The sequence below is a fragment of the Malus sylvestris genome, chromosome 11, assembly GCF_916048215.2.
Source record: "Malus sylvestris chromosome 11, drMalSylv7.2, whole genome shotgun sequence".
NCBI classification, from domain to species: Eukaryota; Viridiplantae; Streptophyta; class Magnoliopsida; order Rosales; family Rosaceae; genus Malus; species Malus sylvestris.
This window is the reverse complement of record NC_062270.1, coordinates 7,503,030-7,520,025: the sequence shown is the minus strand read 5'-3', so window position 1 is coordinate 7,520,025 and position 16,996 is coordinate 7,503,030. Positions and strand designations below refer to the sequence as shown.

General features: G+C 39.3%; 2 protein-coding genes and 1 pseudogene across 4 annotated transcripts; all 3 read left to right on the top strand.

Annotated features, from left to right (window-relative positions):
* The first annotated feature begins 398 nt into the window (after positions 1-398).
* Positions 399-2,372, top strand: LOC126589245 (uncharacterized). Of its 2 annotated transcripts, XR_007611777.1 has the most exons (5): positions 399-657; positions 793-898; positions 1,878-1,998; positions 2,124-2,151; positions 2,206-2,372. XR_007611777.1 is itself a non-coding variant. In XM_050254470.1 (4 exons), exons 1-3 carry the CDS (start codon positions 546-548, stop codon positions 1,954-1,956), a joined length of 297 nt encoding a protein of 98 aa, XP_050110427.1. In that variant the 5' UTR covers positions 401-545; the 3' UTR covers positions 1,957-1,998; positions 2,124-2,372. The 2 variants fall into 2 exon arrangements, 1 of the variants encoding a protein (XP_050110427.1); XM_050254470.1 differs by having other exon boundaries at positions 401-657; positions 2,124-2,372.
* A 2,362-nt stretch (positions 2,373-4,734) lies between these two features.
* On the top strand, positions 4,735-8,165 carry LOC126589242 (subtilisin-like protease SBT4.6). Of its 2 annotated transcripts, XM_050254466.1 has the most exons (11): positions 4,735-4,956; positions 5,227-5,318; positions 5,413-5,504; positions 5,597-5,843; positions 5,932-6,415; positions 6,507-6,604; positions 6,690-6,905; positions 6,997-7,108; positions 7,190-7,403; positions 7,504-7,711; positions 7,829-8,165. In XM_050254466.1, exons 1-11 carry the CDS (start codon positions 4,861-4,863, stop codon positions 8,037-8,039), a joined length of 2,070 nt encoding a protein of 689 aa, XP_050110423.1. In that variant the 5' UTR covers positions 4,735-4,860; the 3' UTR covers positions 8,040-8,165. The 2 variants fall into 2 exon arrangements, with proteins under 2 accessions (XP_050110423.1, XP_050110422.1); XM_050254465.1 differs by having other exon boundaries at positions 7,504-8,165.
* A 2,258-nt stretch (positions 8,166-10,423) lies between these two features.
* On the top strand, positions 10,424-16,025 carry LOC126590175 (subtilisin-like protease SBT4.3; annotated as a pseudogene).
* The last annotated feature ends 971 nt before the right edge of the window (positions 16,026-16,996 follow it).

Below are 16,996 nucleotides of genomic sequence, written 5' to 3'. Positions count from 1 at the left end.
TTTGGTTCATCTTAAGCTCAAGTTGTTTGCTTAAATGAACCAAATTACAACCTCATTACTGGCTTATGTGGAATTGGTTGCAAGGGTACAAGACTTCTACTTTGAAAAATTAAATATAACATATATTAAGTGGTTCTACTTACACCAAATTGAGTTTTTACATTGCATTGTATTATATTAAGTGGTTCTACTTACACCAAATAGCCCACGAATTGAATTGTATTCACAACCATTTGTTTTGTCGACTTTTGTAACTGAGAGTCACTATTGTTTATCATATTTTTTAAAATTTAGTGACCAACCTGAGACAGAAAAAACAAATTGAGGATCAAAGTGAACAACCACTAAAATGGAGGGAGGGATTTTGTAATTATCTAAGTTGCTAATAGAAACCGATTCCTACGGTTCTAGCCGCGGCTAGAATCCATCTCCATCAGATAAATACACGGGACTTTCTTCCTCCCAAACGCACTGACTCACTGAGTTCATAACTCGGTTCCCTTCCGTACAATTCAGTCGAATCTCAATCGGCTTCTACCGCAAAGATGAAGAAGGAAGACACAGTGAAGCTGATCAGCGCCGAGGGGTTTGAGTTCGTGATCCACAAAGACGCCGCCATGGTCTCTCAGACCATCCGCAACATGCTCACTTCTCCAGGTATTAGGGTTTGAAATTGATTTCAGTTAGAGCAGCAATTTGGGGATTAGGGTTTGAAATTGATTTGAGTTAGAGAAGCAATTTGGGGATTAGGGTTTCAAATTGCAAGGTGAAATCTTTTTTTTTTGTTGGTAGGGGGTTTTGCTGAGACGGAGCACGGCGAGGTGACGTTCCCGGAGATCAGCACCACCATTCTTGAGAAGATCTGCAAGTACTTTTACTGGAACCTTCAATTTGCAAGGTTTAGACTCTCTCTCTCTATCAGTTTTTATTTTTTTTATTTTTACTTATTTTAGTTTTAAATTTGTAATCTTTTGGTTGTAATATTTGAGGTATTTACATGTCAATGCTTAGAAGATTGATGGGTTTCTTCTGAATTGGAATTTTATTGATCAATATGTAAAGTTAGTAGGGCTAATGTTCTCTAGACTTTCTTATTGCTAGGCTGTCATTACAGACCATACATTCAAACAAAGATCCGTTCGCCCAATCATTAATCAAAGATTAATACTTTGACATAGTCTGTTGTATAGCAGACTAGGGTCCTAGACAGTTTGTATAGGGATGCGATATCCACACACCCCATTTTACTTCTCACACTCCTTTTTAATTTTTGGCCGTCGGATCGGATGAATTGAAGAAGATAAACGGACATAAATTATCAAGGGGTGTGTGAGAAGTAAAATGAGGTGTGTGAATAGCACACCCCTTTGTATGCTGTTTCATTTTTGGTTGGTAGTCAGTCTAGCATAATATGGAGCAGTCTACCATAGTACTGGATAGTTTAGATTATTTTTCAGATTATCGTTCTTGTAACTTGATTTCTTATTTCTAATACTGGATAGATATTAAACCAAATATGGAGGTCTTGGGACATAACTCAGGGAATATAAAAAGCCCAAAACAGAGGACAAAAGCGGTATAAGAAGTACACTTTCTAGGTCCATATACTTTTCTATTTGGTATTAGGTTTACAGGTTTTGATTGAATGGTTTTTCTTGTTTAATAATGATCTTGGAGATGGTACAATCAGAATATTTTGTGTATATTCTGCTGCACAAATTTTTAGTGTGGGATTGGTTTCAAGATATTGATGGACGCTTGAATTATCCATGGTTGCTGGTTGGAACTAATCAAAATCCGAGAGCTTGATCAGAAGGCCAGTTTTCATTTACTCTCGTCTCCCTATTACTGACTTGTAATTCAACTCTTTTTGACAGCGGGAAGCAGACGGAGTTTCATATTGAACCTGAATTGGTTCTGGAATTGATGATGGCAGCCAATTATCTCCATACATGATTGTAACATCTCTTTCTTGGGCGACCAAATCATAATTAACATGTAAGAATACTCTATGGAATCTCCTCCAGACACACATATATGCTTAGATGTTTGTTGATTATTTTTTTCAGTTTATGTTGGTTTAAATCAAATTTGTTTCTGTTCCTGTATTCGGCTGCCTCTAGTGGTTGCCCAGAAGGATGTGCGAGGATGATTGTTACCCGACATTCTGAAAGGGCTTGAGAGCATAGGAAATCTGCAAAGGTGTCAAGCTCTGGAATCTGCAAATGTAGTTATATATATACGTGACACTATTGTAGTCAAATTCTTGTAGTTGTAACTTACAAGATATTGTAATCTCACTTTCGAAAAACGGTAATCTCAATTAGAGAAACCCAAGTCGAATAGTATTTACAAGTTTTTTTCTGTGTTTACAGTATTCTCAGAGCTCATGCAAGTTATTTGTGCTTGTCGATGAATGACATAGCAATCAGCTTCCTCTCGAACAACAACCGGTCATCATATTCACGGCTGCTTTACACATTTATCGTTGATTTGTCCAACCTCTATTTTGCTCGCACATTCACGCAGACATCTTGCCTGAATTTCATAAAGTCCGTGGACATTTGGTCGACTGCAAGGGACTCGGAAAGAAGGGGAGGTGATGGTTGCGCAGAGACTCGGATAGAAAGGGGAGTGATAGTCGCACAACCTTTGGTCGACTTCAAGGGACAAAAACAAGGGCAAAGTGTAAAGGAGAAATTAGGAGTACGAAAATCACTACCCCGAAAGAAACCCTAGTGCATGATATGCCTTTCGAAGCACAAAAACTCGAAGATAAAAAAAGGGCTTAAAAAAACCCGGTCAAAGAGTGAACAAACACTTCGAAGAAGACACAATTTGAACAAACACTACTGTAATGTTAATGTATCATGTATGATTTATGGGGCAGAAATACTGGATTTAAGCAATGTTAGTCGGAGCATTGAAGTTTTCGTTAGTGAAGTACAGTCTTGTTGTACGTCAGATTTTGTAAATGCGGTTGCTTGGACAGTGATTCTGTTAAGGGAAAGATAGTGGTAGGCAATGCCGAATGCGGGGATACAACATCATATGATGCCGGTGCACTTGGTTCAATTGTACGTAATGACAACTCAGACGATCTTTCATAAAGGTGTAGGTTTCTTGTCGCCTTACGGTATATCTTTCATAAAATTTCATAGATACGGAATTAACAACTGTAGTATGATGTTTCTCAGCCGGATATTAGTGCCCCGGGGGCCGAATTTGGCTGCATATTCACGGATTCACCTATTGCTTCGATCACACAATTGGAAGAAGGCAAGAAGCGTGTAAAATACAATATGTTATCTGGAACCTCTGTATCTTATCCTCGTGCTGCTAGTGCAGCTGAATATATGTTGAAGCATTCCTGATCGGTCTCTCACCGCCATCAAATCTTCTCTTATGACGACTGGTATAAATTTTTACGACAAAAGCAATTGTTTCATTTGTCACATTATAAACATAAAGAATGATACCAGCAACAACATTTCCGCTGGTGCATTTGCTTATGAATCGTGGCGTATCAATCCTGTAAAAGCTGTAAACCCGGGGGCTCGTGTATGAAGCTTCTGAAGAAGATTACATAAAGTTGCTATGCACTATGTATGATGAAGGCAAAGTTAGACGCAAATCAAGAGATAACAGCACATTCCGTAAAAGATCTGAGAAAAGACATGCAAAGGATCATAATTACCCTTCAATGGGAGCTAAAGGTGCAGAAAAGGAACCTTTTACAGTTAAATTTCATAGAAGAGTAAAAAATGTTTACTCCAAACTCTACCTACAAGGCCAAAATCTCTTTGAACTCCAAAGTTGACATCAAATTGGTTCCTGAAGTTCTTTCGGTTCGAGTCTTTGAACGAGGAGAATACTTTTGATATGATCGTCGTTGGAAGAGATTTACCAAATTGATTACAAGTGTCTGGATCGCTGGTTTGTTCTGATGGTGTTCACGACGTTGGAAGTCCAATTGTTGTTTTTGTATTCAAATGTTTGTTCATGTATGTGCTGGCGAATTTGGTCTAATGGGTTTCTTGTTGCAATTCCTTCTCTTACGTTATACCCTGTAACCAGAAAGCAAATTGCAAGAGGTTAGTATTAATAAAGAAGAGATTACCTTAAGAATATTTGATTCTAGGAGCTCTAGCCCAACTTGGCTAAACCCACTTCTCCATAAAAACTAAAACTAAAAATAAAATGGTTATTAACGGTTGATGAAATTTTCAGCGTTCTTGTTTTCGAGTGCTAAATGAGAGGAGGGACTTTCTTCCCGGTTACATATGTAAAACTCTCCCCTTGTATTTACAACAAACAATAACAAAGTCTTCTTTCACTAAGTGGGGTCAGTTGTATGAATTCTAGAATGTCATTATGCTTGATTTTGCGTCTAGTCTTCCGTTAGCTCCAAATACTCCATGTCTTTTCTTAAAGTCTATTTCCAAATCTTTTCCTCTATCTCTTTTGCCCTGAGCTTTTGTCTCACAAACTCATTTTCTAACCGAAGTATCTGTAGGTCTTCGGTTTACATGTTCCAACTACCATAACTTTTTCTCTCGTATTTGCACACTTTAATTTAACAATGGGTTTCTTATTGCAAAAAGCAAAGCCCAAGTATTGTTACAGCTCACGCGTATGTGTTTGGAGCAGTAAATGCTGGTTGCTGCCGTTACTGAATCCTTCTCTGCATGTCTTCGAGGGTTAGCCAAATCCAAGCTTTTCTGAAAGGAAACTTGTCTGGAGTTTTGCTTGAAAGGAAAATTTTCTGGCCCCTTAATTAAAGAAAATCTGGGTGCAATAAGTAGTCCCAGTATATGTATTACACTCTTCAGCCATGAAGTTAATTTGGAGAACAGAAAAATGGCTAAGAACGCAGCTCTTCTTTTTTCTTATGCTTTCTCCATTTTTATCCTGAGTACGAGCTTATTATGCAAGGCGACTGACGAGGATAGAAAGGTACGAGTTATTTGTGCAGCAAAACAATTGTCCCCTGACTAGCTGTTTCCTTTATTTTGAATTAATATTTGGGGGAGGGGTGGATGCTTTGCACTCTACATGAACAGTTCCGAGGAGCTAATATGAGGAGTTAATCTCGACTAATCCTTTTTCTATCTTTTAAAAGAAAAAACTATAGTCTTTTACCACTAATAATAAAACGTTCCCCTTTCATGACAAATCTTTGAGCAATAGTAATTTTGATAGGGAATTTCAATGATGGCGATGCAGGTTCATATCGTGTACTTGGGGTCTCTTCCTGACAGGGAGTTCTCGCCCTTGAATCACCACCATAGTATTCTGCAGAGAGTTGTTCAGACCAGGTAGTCTATCTAGACGTTAGGTATTTAAATTGAATTTTCTTTTGGTCTTTTTAGTCACAAACCTAGTTCTTATGGTCCTTTCGTGCCCTCCCAGTTCACCGGAAAATTTATTGGTACGAAGTTACAAAAGGAGTTTCAATGGGTTTGCTGCCAAACTCACTGACGAGGAAAGAGAGAAACTTGCTAGTGAGTGTTGTGAGATACTTTCTTATGTCATTCGAAAAGAGTAAAATGAATTGGCTTGAAAATTTAGTATGTTTATAAACTGTGAATTGCAGGCATGAAAGAAGTTGTATCTGTCTTTCCAAGCACAACATTCCAACTGCACACGACGAGATCTTGGGACTTTATGGGTTTAGATGAGAAAACCAGTCGAAAGTCTCTGGTTGAGAGTGATATAATTGTGGGGGTTATTGACAGTGGAATATGGCCGGAATCTGAGAGCTTTAAAGATGAAGGTTTTGGTCCTCCTCCCAAGAGGTGGAAAGGTGCTTGTGAAGGTGGAAAAAATTTCACTTGCAACAAGTAGGCTCCCTCACTTCTCATCACTGACTTAGTGATATTGTAAGTGTTTGTGAAAAGTGCCAATTTTTTTTCAATATTTATTTTGTAGCAAGCTCATTGGAGTTCGATTCTACGACACGGAGTCAGCAAGGGATGAAGACGGCCATGGAACTCACGTTGCCTCAATCGCAGCAGGCAATGCTGTTAAGGACGTAAGCTTTTATGGACTAGCAAATGGTACTGCAAGAGGAGGTGTTCCTTCTGCAAGAATAGCAGCATACAAAGTCTGTGCTAATACGTGCAGAATAGAAAGTATCTTGGCTGCCTTTGATGATGCTATTGCTGATGGAGTTGATGTCATTATGATTCAAATGGGAGCTGATTCGGGGATTCGATTTGATGAGGATCCTATGTTAATTGGTGCTTTTCATGCAATGAAGAAAGGGATACTGACCACACAGTCAGCAGGCAATGAAGGTCCCGGACCCGCTACTTCGTCAGATTTTGCACCATGGGTATTGCTCGTTGCAGCTAGTACCATAGATCGCCATATCATTGACAAGGTTGTTCTTGCTAACGGAAAGACACTTGTTGTAAGTCTCATCAACGTCCTTCATCCATGAAATACTTTTATTTGTGTACTTGTATATTCTACTTGATTTTTGATGAACTTTACCCAACCAGGGGAATTCCGTCAACACTTTCACAACAAATGGAACAAGTTTTCCTCTAATATATGGAAAAGATGCTGCGACAAAAAATTGCACTCAACTAAATGCGGGGTGATTCTTGTGCCCATTTCTTTTTAACTGGAAAAGATATAGTTCACTTATTCTGTAGCTAAACTACTCACTTGTTGCACATCAGACTCTGTCGTGAAGGTTGCCTGGACAGTGATTCTGTAAAGGGAAAGATAGTGGTATGCGATGCTGAATACGGAGATTATATGGCTTACGAAGCCAATGCATTTGGTTCACTTTTACATGAAAACGACAGAACAGCGTTTAATGTTCCCCTAATCCCTTCAACCGTGTTAATGGATGAAGACCATGATGCGGTCAAGTCCTACATGAACTCCACCAGGTGTACACTCTTTTGAATACTGCTGATGAAGTTACTGTCTCTCATCATGAATTCTCTATTTATATTTTGATTTGTTTCTCTTATTTTATAGAAACCCTCGGGCGAACATACTTAAAAGCGAAGTCATAAAAGACCCTTCTGCACCTATTGTTGCTTCCTACTCTTCACGTGGACCAAATCGATTTTTTCCTGATATTATTAAGGTATATGTTTCTTCGCACATTCTAATATCAGTTAAATAAATGTAGTTATGGTAATAACAATTGCGGTCTAATGTTTTTCAGCCAGATATTAGTGCACCGGGTTCTGAAATTTTGGCTGCATATTCACCTATTGCCTCTATCTCAGAATATGATGAAGACATGAGGCGTGTAAAATACAACTTGTTATCTGGAACCTCCATGTCTAGCCCACATGCAGCCGGTGCAGCCGCGTATGTTAAAGCATTCCACCCTGATTGGTCTCCGGCAGCCATCAAATCATCTCTTATGACAACTGGTATATATTTTCATGATAATAGCAGTTGCTTCATTTGTCATTGTCACATATTAATCATTAAATTCTGAAATTATCTATTGAGTTTTTTGTGTGCATATAGCTTGGACCATGAATAGTACCAACAATTCTACCGGTGAATTTGCTTATGGATCTGGGCATATCAATCCTGTAGAAGCTGTAAACCCGGGGCTTGTGTATGAAGCTTCAGAAGAAGATTATATAAAGTTGTTGTGCACAGTGTTTGATGAAGGCAAAGTTAGACTCATATCAGGAGATAACAGCACGTGCCCTAAAGGTTCGGAAAAAGGGTATGCAAGGGATCTTAATTACCCTTCAATGGGAGCTAAAGTTGCAGAAATGGAGCCTTTTACAGTGAATTTTCATAGAAGAGTTAATAATGTTGGCCTCCTAAACTCTACTTACAGGGCCAGGATCTCCTCGAACTCCAAAGTTGATATCAAAGTGGTTCCTGAAGTTCTTTCGTTCGAGTCTTTGAACGAGGAGAGGACTTTTGATGTGATTGTCACTGGAAGCGGTTTGCCAGATCAATCTCAAGTGTCAGGATCGCTGGTTTGGACTGATGGTGTTCACAGCGTTAGAAGTCCAATTGTTGTTTATGTGTTCAATGGCAAATGATGTATGCATGTTGGAAAAATGTGGCCATAGGCTGCATAAAGCTCTTATACTCGTACATTCTTTAAATAAACTCTTGTTTCGAATTTTATGGGAAAAGAAATTGTCCGTAATCATCTTCGGAATGAACTTCTGCTCTTGTTTCGCATTCTGATCTTCCTCTTTCTTGTTCTTTGTTTGTTGTTTGTATCCTTCGTCGCATTGAGGTTCATTTTTTATTTACTATATATCCTTTGTTTTACTCTTGTTTAGTTATCGGAATTTGTTTTCAGGTACGATCCTTCTACAGCTGGTATTTATGTTAAAGTTTTAGACAGATGGGCCGCCGTCCACCACTAATAGCATCGATATATTAGGAAAACTGTTTCATTGAAAAATAATTAGAGTACATCAATGGTTTATATAGAGCTATACATTTGCCAACTAAGAAGCTATACACTTGCCAACTAAGCACAACAATCCTATATGTCCTACAACTAATTACAAGAAAATTACAACAGAAAATCAAGATAAACTATCCTTAATATGCCCCCTCAAATTGAACGTAGGCAACCGAAGTGATAGTTTGTCTCAAAGAAGTAAAAACCGAGAAGTGGACAGAGATTTGGTACAAATATCCGCAATTTGGTCCTGGGAACACACAAACTGAACAATGACAGCGTTGGAAAGAACCTTTTCCTGGATGTAGTGATAGTCAATCTCTACAGCGTTGGAAATGTTATCACACCACAATGTAGGAGAACAAGATAGAGAGACACCAACATCAACAAGTAACTTGCAAAGCCATGTAATTTCAGCAGCGGTGTTTGCTAAGGAGCAATACTCTGCTTCAGTGGAGGAACGAGCCACGGTTGGTTGCTTTTTAGCACTCCAACTAATGAGAGAGTTTCCAAAAAAAAAATGCAATAACCACCTGTAGATCTTCTATCCAGTGGACACCCTACCCAATATGCATCGGAGAAGGCATTAATAGTGAGAGAACCTGAGGTTTTTGGAAACCAGAGACCAAGCTCAAGTGTGCCTTTCAGATAGCGCAATATGCGTTTGACTGCCTGGAAATGGGATTGTCGTGGTTGATGCATAAATTGACAAACCAAGTTAACAGCAAAGGAAAGGTCAAGTCGGGACCAAGTAAGATACTGCAGGCCACTGACAATAGATCTGTATTCTTCGGGATTAGAGAGCAAGGGAGAAGAGTGATCCAGCTTAGATGTACTAAGTGGTGTAGCACATGGTTTTTCACCGGCCATGTTGGTCTTGGTAAGCAGATCAAGAATATATTTGGTTTGAGAGATAAAGATTCCAGAAGAGGACCTATGAACTTTGATGCCAAGGAAAAAATGAAGGGAACCCAGATCCTTGACCGGAAAGAGAGCACTGAGTTGAGCTATTGTATCCTTGCAAGCTTGGGAAGATGGACCGGTGACTAAAATGTCATCCACATATACAAGGATAAACACCAGAGAAGGATCCTTCTTGACAAAGAGTGAATGATCATTCTGTGAACCACAAAATCCCATAGATTGAAGTGCACCATGAAGTTTCTCATACCAAGCACGCGGAGCTTGCTTGAGGCCATAAAGACTTTTATGTAACTTGCAAACATGATTCAGCTTAGTAGGATCTTGAAAACCAGAGGGTTGCTGCATGAATACATTTTCAGAGAGAGTTCCATGCAGAAATGCATTACTGACATCTAACTGGTTTAGAAACCAGTCATACTTAGAAGCAAGAGTGAGAAGAAGCCGGATAGTAATTGGTTTAGCAACAGGACTGAAGGTTTCTGTGTAGTCCAAACCTTCCTGTTGATGGAAACCTTTTGCGACCAGCCGTGCTTTATAGTGGTCAATAGTGCCATCAGCTTTCCTTTTAATGCGAAAAACCCATTTACATCCAACAAGATTTTGAGATGAATGAGGAGGAACAAGAGACCAAGTATTGGTATTAACCAAAGCATTGAATTCCTCATGCATGGCCTGTCTCCAGTGAGAATGTTTTGAGGCTTGGAGATACGTGGTGGGAAGAAAATCAGGAGATATGTGAGAAAGAAGAGGGTGGTTAGTGGCTGAATAAGCCTTAGGCTTAAAAATACCTGATTTGGATCGGGTTTGCATAGGGTGAGTGTTCTGAGGTGGTAATGGTTGTATAGGTGAAGAATGAGGAGAGTTAGAAGTGGGAGAGGTGAGGGAGGTGGGTGGGGAAGGGGAGGAATTTGGATTAGATAAAGCAGCAACATGGTGTAGAAGTGGGGAAGAAGTAGGAGTTGGAGGGAGTTTGGTGAAGACAAGAGTGGAAGGAATTGAAGAAGAAGGGGTAAGAGGTGAGTTTATGACAGGTAAATCTTGAGAGACTGGATGAAATGGAAAAGTCAGTTCATCAAATATAACATGTCTCGAGATATAGACCTTGCGGGATTGAATATCAAGACACCGATAACCCTTATGATTGAGACTATAGCCAAGAAAGACACAGGGCTTACTTTTAGGCTCAAGTTTGGAAGTTACATAGGTTTTAACCAAGGAAAACACCTGCACCCAAACACTTTCAGTGTAGTATAATCTGGAGACTTGTTGAACAATTTTCCCAAGGGCAGGATCTAGACATAGTAGGCAATCGGTTGATAAGATACACTGATGTAGAGAAGGCTTCAACCCAGTAAATATGGGGAACATGAGAGGCAGCTAAAAGGGTTCGAGCAGTTTCCACTATGTGTCAATGCTTACGTTCCACACAACCATTTTGCTCTAGTGTGTCAATGCTTACGTTCCACACAACCATTTTGTGGGAGAATGGTTATGTGTTGATGCTTACGTTCCACACAACCATTTTGCTCTGGTTCGAGCAAAAGTATCTCATATCATCTCTTCTCATTTTCTTCTCTTTATCCTTTATGCTGCCTGCAAGATAGGGAGAATGAGAACAATTAGCCGGAACTCGAAATCAAACTTCTGATTTGGGACTGATTGCTTGGAGCTCTGATTGCTTACCTTGTCTGTCACCTCTTTCAGCAGATCCCCTAGCTCGGCGACTTGGGGGGACTCCTACTACATGGTTTGTATCGCGCTTGACCAAGCCTGAAACTACAAGTAAGCTTCAAGTGAAATTGATACATTACCTTGTGCATCTCCACCAGTTAAAGATACCACCCCTGGATGGAGGAAGAGTACTTCCAGAGAAGATGCCACATCTACCTATGAGACAGATAAGGCAAGTGAAGACGATACCACACTTCGGTACTAGAAGTTTCGTGATTACGAGATCATTCTCCCACAATATTTCCTAATGTCATTTGTACTAAATCATTCACTTGTATTCACTAAAGGAGAGCTTGAACCTATGTACTTGTGTAAACCCTTCACAATTAATAAGAACTCCTTTACTACGTGGACGTAGCCAATATGGGTGAACCATGTACATCTTGTGTTTGCTTGCCTGTCTCTATCCATTTACATACTTATCCACACTAATGACCGGATCAATCTAGCGAAGATCACAAACTTAATACTTTCTGTTGTACCAAAGTTCTCACTGATTTTGTGCATCAACAATCCTTAAGTCCTTACCTTTTTGCGTTGGTAATGGATGAGTTAACAGGACATATTCAAGATGATATTCCTTGGTGTATGCTTTTCGCAAACGATATAGTGTTGATAGATGAAACTCAGGAAAGGGTAAATGCGAAGCTTAACCTTTGGAGAGAAATGTTGGAATCTAAAGGTCTTCGCCTAAGCCGATCAAAGACAAAATATATGGAGTGCAAGTTCAGTGCAAAGGGAGGCCAAAATGAGTTAGGGGTGAGGATCAAAGATCAGGAAATACCAAAGAGTTACCGTTTTCACTAACTAAGATCTATCTTGCAAAAGAACGGAGAATTAGATGGAAATCTCAACCATAGAATACAAGCTGGATGGATGAAGTGGAAGAGTGCATCCGGCGTGTTGTGTGACCGTTGTAGGCCACTGAAACTCAAGGGAAAATTTTATAAGATGGCAATAAGGCCGGCGATGCTGTATGACACAGAATGTTGGGCGGTGAAGCATCAACACGTACACAAAATGGGTGTAGCGGAGATGAGGATGCTTCGTTGGATGTGTGGGCACACGAGAAAGGATAAGATTAGGAATGAGGATATCCGAGGTAAAGTAGGAGTAGCCGAAATTGAAGGAAAGATGAGAGAAAATCGGTTACGGTGGTTTGGACATGTGCAAATAAGGCCTACTGACGCTCCGGTTCGAAGATGTGACTAGGGGACAGAGGTTCAGGGCCGAAGGGGTAGAGGAAGACCTAGGAAAACTTTGAAAGAGACTCTAAGAAAAGACTTAAAGTACTTGGATCTAACGGAGGACATGACACAAAACCGAGCACAATGGCGTTTTAGGATTCATATAGCCGACCCTACTTAGTGAGAAAAGGCTTTGTTGTTGTTGTTGTTTATAAACTGCGAACTGCAGATATGAAGGAAATAGCAGTGTCCGTCTTTCCAAGCAGAACTTACGAAGGGGTGGTTTGGGAGTGAGGTTCTTACAAAAAACACCCATGAAAAAAAGTTGTGAGGGTTTTAAGTGTTTGGTAAACTGAAAAAAAAATGCTTATTTTGGAAGCTGCTGTGAGAATAAGCTGAAATCAAAGGACAAAGTTGAAGCTGCTATTTGCAGCTTTGGAAAACTGGCTTTTTTTCAAAGCACACGGAGTTACAGTGCTCCTTTAATGAAAAGACCCACTATCAGATTGTTTATTTTTTTTCCAAAAGCACTTTTACAAAAAAGTTTACCAAACACTTTGCTGATTTATTTCATGGCCGCTTATTCTCACAGCAGTTTTTTTTAAAGCACAGCAATACCAAACCAGCTCGAACTTCAAACTAAGAGATCTTGGGACTTTATGGGCTTCAATGAGAAAATCAATAGAAGTGCCATTGTTGAGAGTGATGATGTTGTTGGTGTCATTGACAGTGGAATTGCGCAGGAATCTGCGAGTTTTAGAGACGAAGGTTTTGGACTTCCTCCCATGAAGTCGAAAGGGGCTTGTAAAGGTGGACAGAATTTTACGTGCAACAAGTAGGTGCCCTCAATTCAAAATCTTCAATATTCACACTACCAATTGTCGCGAAAACAAAACTCCACATAAATCATTCGACAAAACTCCACATAAATCATTCGACAAAACTCCACACAAATCATTTGACAAAACTGAAGGAATAAGAGAAGATAGAAAGGGAGTGAGAACACAAATTTAAATGGTTCAAATATATAGCTTGTGTTATGTCAATGGGAAAGAGAGCTTTACAATCAACTATCTACCAAGGATTACATGTACTGTGCACAACTCACATTTCACTCAAGCTCTCAACTCTTTTCCATTTCCCACTCTTTCATTCTCACCCTCTCAAGGTATTGGCCCGATTTTGCATAGACACTCGATTCTCGATCCTTCTTGGTGTAACCATCAATCCTCTCTTGTCTCTAAGTGCTGCTCTCTCTTTTACCAGACTAGCTATTATCCTGGGCCCTTTGACATAGACACAATATTGTTGCTTCAAGCATACCTAATTCTTTGATAAAAAGATTTACACAAACTGTGCTATTGAATTGAAAGCATGTCAAAATACTTCAAATCCAACCATCAAATTTTTATATACTGACAACAATATGCATATAGACAAATTTATACTTTCATATTATTTTTGTTTTCGTAATAGGAAACTTAATCATATACCTACTTTATGATATTTACCTTTATACGTTCAATTTCGAAATTTTTGAAACAGTTTTTCTTGCAAGACTTGTTAAGTTTTTCTCCCTCAATAATAAAATTAATGCTATTTTTTAGCAAGCTCGTTGGAGCTCGATTTTACATAGAAGACTCTGCAAGGGATGCATCAGGCCATGGAACCCACACTGCCTCAACAGCAGCTGGGAATGCTGTAAAGGACGTAAGCTTTTATGGGCTAGCACAAGGGACTGCAAGAGGAGGGGTTCCTGCTGCAAGAATTGCAGCATATGAAGTCTGCACTGCTCGTGGGTGTAAGGCACACGAATTTTGGCTGCTTTTGATGATGCTATTGCTGATGGAGTCGACATCATTACAATTTCTATTTCAGTTGGTTCTGTACAAGAGTTTTATGGGGATCCTGTTGCCATTGGTGCTTTCCATGCAATGGAGAAAGGGATACTAACCGCAAACTCTGCAGGCAACACTGGTCCTTTAGCTAATACTGTATCAAGTCTAGCTCCATGGATACTGACAGTTGCAGCAAGTAGCATAGATCGACGGATCACTGACAAGGTTGTTTTTGGAAATGGAACAACAGTACTCGTAAGTGTCATCAATTTCCCTCATCCTTAAAATTAAATAATGCTAAGGAATTTTCTATATTATACTGAGATTTTCTGCTATATACAATTTAATGATCTTTCCATAAAACAGGGGAATTCCGTTAACACATTCACATTAAACGGAACAAGCTTCCCTCTGGTACATGGAAAAAATGTTTCAAGTAACTGCACAGAGGCGAGAGCTGGGTAATTTTCGTGCTAATTTCATTTAACTTCAAACACTAAAAGTGCATTAGTAAGATCTAGAGTATGACTGGTTGAATTGCAGACGATGCGAATTTGGTTGCCTGGACAGTGGTTTAGTAAAGGGAAAGATAGTGCTATGTGATCAGGAGATTGGAAATAGAGAGGCATATGACGCTGGTGCACTAGGTTCCGTTTTATATGATTTTCGCCGTGTTGATGATTTTTCTTTGATCTTCCCTCTAGCTGCAACGACTTTACACCTAGAAGAGTATGGTGCGATAATATCCTACATGAACTCTACTAGGTATAGATTCTTTTGGGATACTGATAAGGGCATTTTCTCAACATGTTTCGATTTCATTAAATTGTTAATGCTTTCTCTTCTTCTTTTATAGTGATCCTCGAGGAACCATATTAAAGAGTGAGCACATAATAGATTCTGCTGCACCTTGTGTCGCTACCTTCTCTTCACGTGGACCGAATAAACTTTTACCCGATATTATCAAGGTACATGTGTTCGATTAACCAATCCTTATCTATTAGATTCACGAATATGGTAGTAACATTTACACACTCTAATGTGTTCAGCCAGGTATCAGTGCACCTCCATGTCTTGCATACTTGCCCGATTTTTCTGTCTGTACTGTTCCTGAAGACCAGAGGCGCGCTAAATACAATATAATGTCGGGAACCTCCATGTCTTGCCCACACACTGCTGGTGTAGCTGCTTATGTTAAAAGCTTACACCCTGATTGGTCTCCGGCAGCCATCAAATCATCTCTTATGACTACTGGTATTTACTATTTCTTGATTAATCGCATTGTTAGTGTACGTTTTAAAACATCCCATTCCTAGCTGAGTTGGTTTCAGCAATAAGAGTTGCTACTCTTCAATATATCAGAAAGCTTAATTCATACTGATGTAAAATCTTTTCTGTGCTTGTAGCTTTGCCCATGAATGATACCAACACCAATGTTCCGAGTGGTGAATTTGGTTATGGATCTGGACATATCAATCCTGTAAGCGCAATAGACCCAGGGCTAGTGTATGACGCTTTTAAAGAAGATTACATAAACTTGCTATGCTCAATCTATGATGAAGGCAAAGTTAAAACTCATAGCAGGCGATAACAGCACATGCCCTACAGGCGATAAGGGATCACCAAGGGATCATAATTACCCTTCAATGGGAGCTAAAGTTGAAGCAGTGAAACCTTTCACAGTTGATTTTCAGAGAAGAGTGAAAAATGTTGGCCTTGCAAACTCCACTTACAAAGCCAAAATCTTCTCATATTCCAAGTTTGTGATCAAGGTTGTACCTTTCCTTCCAGTCCCTGAATGAGGAGAAGACTTTTAATATGACTGTTGCTGGAAGCGATTTGCCAAATGGATTACCAATGTCTGCGGCGCTGGTTTGGTTTGACGGTACTCACAATGTCAGAAGTCCAATTGTTGTATACACCAGCTGAACACGAGTGATGAGATTTGCATTTTCCAGTGGATGTTTAACAACCAAATTTACATAAAACAAGTCCGTAATTCAATGATAGCAGGGAACGCTGTAAAGGATGTAATATTTTATGGATTAGTGCAAGAGGAGGTTTTCCCGCGGCTAAAATTGCAGCATATAAGGTGTGCTCCCAGGAACAATCGTGCAGTATACATAAACGTTGGCTGCTTTGGACGATGCTATTGCTGATGGAGTCGACATTATTTCAATTTCAATTGCTTTTTCTTCTATAAAAGATTTTGATGAGGATCCTATTGCAATTGGTGCTTTTCATGCAATGGAGAAAGGGATACTGACATCAAAGCTGCGGGTAGTAATGGTACTTCAGGTGCTACTGTTTCAAATGTAGCACCATGGATGCTTACAGTTGCAGCAAGAAGCGTGGATCGTCAGATCATTGACAAAGTTGTTATAGGAAATAGAAACACAATAGTTGTACGTATCATCAACTTCATTCTTGTACCGATACGCCTACATATTTCTAATTTTCTGGTATATTGTTTACAATGATGTTTACACAAACGGGGGAATTCTGTGAACAGTTTCACATTAAATGGAACCAGTTTTCCTCTTGTTCATGAAAAAGATGTAATGAGTCGATTTTATAATATATATTATTCCCTATTCTTGGTATATTTTAGTTATTATTTTGATGAGATTTTAATGCTTTGCTATGTATTTTGGAGCATTAAGTAATCAAACGGTGGAATTTTTGAGTGATTCTAATTGGAGTGGGTTCGTGAATCTGTTAAGAAGGTTATATCAAAATTTCATAATTTTATCCCGAAGCATCTGATCGTGATGAATTAATTTATGTCCAGCCTGCAATGCTGGTAGATTGGGCTGCAAAGCTTGTTTGTAATTTTTGGGCTGGAAGATGATGGATTTTGGAATTGGGCTCTTCTTGGAACTTGAAGTGAGGTCCTAATC

Coding starts and splice junctions, on each gene's coding strand:
- LOC126589242 (XM_050254465.1), top strand. CDS start 4,861: ATGGCTAAGAACGCAGCTCTTCTTTTTTCTTATGCTTTCTCCATTTTT. Junction 5,844..5,931: donor AAAAATTTCACTTGCAACAA/GTAGGCTCCCTC, acceptor TTTATTTTGTAG/CAAGCTCATTGGAGTTCGAT. Junction 6,605..6,689: donor TGCACTCAACTAAATGCGGG/GTGATTCTTGTG, acceptor GTTGCACATCAG/ACTCTGTCGTGAAGGTTGCC.
- LOC126589245 (XM_050254470.1), top strand. CDS start 546: ATGAAGAAGGAAGACACAGTGAAGCTGATCAGCGCCGAGGGGTTTGAG. Junction 658..792: donor CAACATGCTCACTTCTCCAG/GTATTAGGGTTT, acceptor TTTTGTTGGTAG/GGGGTTTTGCTGAGACGGAG. Junction 899..1,877: donor TGGAACCTTCAATTTGCAAG/GTTTAGACTCTC, acceptor TCTTTTTGACAG/CGGGAAGCAGACGGAGTTTC.